Here is a 4,119-nt window from a genome sequence, read left to right as displayed (position 1 = left end):
TTCAGTGTGACAAAGAGAAGGCTGTACATTAAAATTTGTTGTTCAACAGTTAAAGAGAAATCAAACAAGTTAAAATCTATATAGGTGAAACCCACATTTTGACATGAAATGCATACTCTGTTTATCTTCTGTGGAAATTTTCATTACAGTAAACTTCTTTAGATGTTGTGAAGTTTTCATAGTCTGGTTCATCTTCACCTGCATCGTCATAGTTGTTACAGGCACTCTGTTGTTTGTACCTCACAACTTCTTCATTTCCGTAGATCTATTCAGAGACCAATGAACAACACATGATGTTATGTCATTTTTTAAAGCAAACATTTTTTAACAATTTGAATTCTGATAGAAAAATTACAAAAACAGATGACGCTTCAAATATTGCTGCAAATAAATTACATAGTTTAGTTTTAAGGTCAAAAGAATTTTAAAAATCTCAAATTAGATGCTTTTCACACATTGTAAGCTAAACCACACAGAAAGTGTAAAGTGTGGCTCTCTAAGTGTAGCTTGTGGGCCAGTGGCTGTCCTCAATAACATTTCATGCTACCCCCAAATACCTCAATGAGCGAATGCGCTAACATAAATTTCTTTAGTCAACAGTTAATTTCACGCTACAGAAGTGCAAAACCAACCAAGGGAGAACTTCTCTTTTTTTCCCTCTTCTGTTTTAACATCTTAGCTAATTATATCTCCCTAAAACTGTTAAGTATTGCTGATCACTGGTTGTTCGCTTACTCACTCACTAAGTTTGTCCAATCTGTCTATGTGGGTTAATTGGCACTCAGCCATCGTACAGTTTGAGAATTCCTGCCACAATTTCAAGATGAGCATCAAAGTTTTGTGTCATCTAATCACTATCATGCAGTTTCTTTATGGTAATGAAGAACAGATCGAAAAGCATTTAAGTGATGATGGTGATTTTGAATGTGATAACTTCCCATTTTATCATATATTAGTACTGAATAGTAACATTGTGGATGAATCTGAATGAAAGATTCAAACATCAGTTTGCTATCAGTAAAATAACAAAAAACCATGAATAATAAAAGCTGATTTGGTATATCGTGAAACTCTACCTGATCATTGTTGGGATTGGGATCATTATCATGCTGACAAATGACCTTTTGTTAGAATTATTTCCAGATGGTATTGAACGATAGATCAAAATCTGATGGTGATTTTCTGTGTTCATAATTCCATCAATGTTAATAAGATCCCAAAGACCACTTGTTTGAATTCAGCCCCAAACAACAACAGAGAGTACTGTTGTACTGTTCTCTCCGTACCTCCCCCGCACCTACTGATGACAGTTTGAAACACATTCATAATTTTCTTATAAAATTTATCATCCCATAAGACTTATAGTCACTAATTGTCAGTCCAGTTCTTGGATAATTTGGCATACCTCTGCCTTTTCTGTTTCCTTCGATTAAGAATGACTTCTTGACAGGCTCACCCCATGAGTTTGATGCATTTTTTATGCTTCTGTGATTCACGGTGGCTTAACGATAATATTAAAAACATTTACTGTGAAAATGGTCAGATAAAAGGATTGGACTGAGAAGGAGGGAAAATGCAGCCAGTGTCTGAGGAAGATTTTTTAAAGACTTTTAAGATTCAGAAAGCCCGAAGAACTTTCAAAAATTACAAGAAATGAGGGATAGCTCAAGACGTTTGCACAGTACTGTACTGAACTCATTTAAGAAAAATAAAACATTGCTTGTTTGTACATAGTGAGACTTGTCATAGATAGAGCACACTGTTAAGGCTTTGGACTTTAGTTTCCTTACGTTATTTTCTGCACCAGCCGTCACTTCCTCTAAACCTTCTTCGTTCTCTGCATTTCTGTTCATGACAGCTTTACCGTCTGAAAACACACAGCATAAAACATGGTTGTGTTCTTTTTGCATGCACATTTGAGTACATTTGCCCATAAAATATACCTTTTACTTTCTGATGTTTGCATTGATAAACTGTAACCACGAGGGCACATATCAGTAGCAGCAGCACAGCGGGCACAGCATAAACCACATACTGTCGTGCATCTGAAAAGCAGAAACCAAAACAGAACCCAGTAAAAGTACAGACTTCCTTTTTACACTAAGACAAGTTGAACTGTGGGCTCAGATGGTAGTTTTCTTTTTATATCTATTTTTTTTAATCTATTAATAAAACATAGACCCTCTGCTGTTTTGACACTCATTTTACCATGGTCTACATTCACTCCCAGGGGACTTGCTGAAACTGTACTCAAAAAACTATAACTATTTCCAATTGTAACCATAAAGTACGTTATCTCTCCAATAAGCTATCTCACATAACTGATCAACAGTACAGCACACACTAAAAGACACATTGTATACACTGTACCTTTATTAGGTCTATTTTGAGTTGTAGTTTTATTGTGTGTTGTAGTTTTTCCTGGAATTTCCATTGTGGAAGGTACAGTGCTGGTGTGCTGTGGAGACACTGTTGAAGAAAAAGACTTTCAATGTTCTTAGAAACTTCATCATAATACAATAATCTATTTTAAATTGAGTGAACAGTTTCAGAGAGATCCAGATTGGCTTTCACTCTTAAACTATTCACTTACCTGAAATCAGATTCTTTGTTTGTCAATTTATACATTAAAATAGTCAGTAGACCACTTAACATCTATGGTTTTATATTTAGATATATAGTTTGGTGGAACACTGATTAAAATGATTTAAATACAGAATATAAATATTTGGTTTTCCTGTTTTTTTTCCTCTCTGCTCTATGAACTTTAATAATTACCTTTAACATCCAGCATTCACTTTTAGCTCATATAACTAAGTACAGAATCAGAAATGGCATTGGAGTGTTTGTAAACTTTTATTAACCAGATAATCTTAGAAAATTTTTAACAAATAAGCTACATAAAGATTAAAAACTTCAAATGATAGTTTGGTGTTAGGGTAAAAATATGACTTCTAAAAAGTAGTTCACTCTGGTTGTGGTAAGTTGCTGGACTGCACCAACCTCTTGTTCTATGTTTGGCACTACATAAAAACTGAACAACCATGCACAGTCTATATTTACACACTGGGCTGCAAAAAAGCATGTTACTTACAGCTCTGGCCATTTTATTTTTGTGCACACAAGTATTCATCTCACCAACTGACAGCTGAATCTTAACATGGTTTCCAACTCTCCATTGTGAGTCTGACCCACACCAGTATGTCCCAGCATCATCCGCTTGTATCTTTGTGAACGTCACTGAGAAAGAGCTGGAATAAATATCATCTCCTAGTGTGAGTCTGCTTTCAATCATCGCCATGTCTCTGCAGCTGTTGCGGTGGTCTCCTTTACAGAGGAACTTCCTGTTATTGTGATTTTGTGAAGGATAAGGGCACTGCAGAGTTAATGGATGCCCTGCAGTACCTGTTACTTTAGTTGACTTGACGCAGCACCACTCTGCCAGATTGAAAGAGACAAATAATTTAAAGAGTTTCTTAAAGAGCCTTTTAGAAGAAATTGTTTCCTTTTTGTTAGTGTAATTATGTAATTATAACCTCACACCTTTGACCTTCAGCTCAACAGCAGAGAAAACATCCAGGTCAGAGTTTCTTTGGACACCACAGAGGTATGACCCTGAATCACTTTGAGTCAAATTGCTAATGGCCACTGTAAACTTTCTTAACATTTTTTCATCATCAAGTCTGAATCTTCGATTTTCTCTGTTGTTGGAGGTGATTAGTGCCTGCTGCAGACATGTGGAGGGCCGGTTTCCTCTGCAGATGTACTTGAAGTTGTTCTGATACTGAGAGTCATACGGACAACTGATGGACTCAGAGTATCCCTCATAACTTTGGACTTTGGTCACAGTGTCACAGCATCTGTCTGTCAAGAAGGTAAAGAGCATCAGAAAAGAAAAGAATAGAGAATAGAGATATGATATTTTATATTCAACATGCTGCAACAAGTACATTTTAAACAAACCAAACATAATTGCTACATTAGTTGTAGGAATGTCATAAAGACATAATGTCTTTACTAGGGATGGGTATTGATAAGATTTTCACGATTCCGATTCCATTTTCGATTCTGTTTAACGATTCGATTCTTTATCGATTCTTTTTAAAAAAGGAGAACACT

General features: G+C 35.7%; 1 protein-coding gene across 1 annotated transcript in view; it reads right to left on the bottom strand.

The window, feature by feature from the left end:
• Positions 1–4,119, bottom strand: part of LOC102210271 (polymeric immunoglobulin receptor-like) — a 15,602-nt gene continuing 11,483 nt past the window's right edge. Inside the window, exons 12-17 of the mRNA XM_013913483.1 lie at positions 3,544–3,864; positions 3,139–3,438; positions 2,371–2,469; positions 1,944–2,045; positions 1,791–1,867; positions 1–265 (exon numbers count right to left, since the gene is read on the bottom strand). Of these exons, the coding sequence (XP_013768937.1) occupies positions 122–265; positions 1,791–1,867; positions 1,944–2,045; positions 2,371–2,469; positions 3,139–3,438; positions 3,544–3,864 (1,043 nt within the window). The 3' untranslated portion in view covers positions 1–121. The remainder of the gene's footprint in view (positions 266–1,790; positions 1,868–1,943; positions 2,046–2,370; positions 2,470–3,138; positions 3,439–3,543; positions 3,865–4,119) is intronic.

This window comes from Pundamilia nyererei, unplaced genomic scaffold, assembly GCF_000239375.1.
Source record: "Pundamilia nyererei isolate P.nyererei 1_Seehausen unplaced genomic scaffold, PunNye1.0 scaffold00134, whole genome shotgun sequence".
Lineage (NCBI taxonomy): Eukaryota > Metazoa > Chordata > Actinopteri > Cichliformes > Cichlidae > Pundamilia > Pundamilia nyererei.
Note: the sequence above shows the minus strand (reverse complement) of the source record. Positions and strands in the feature narration are given on the sequence as shown.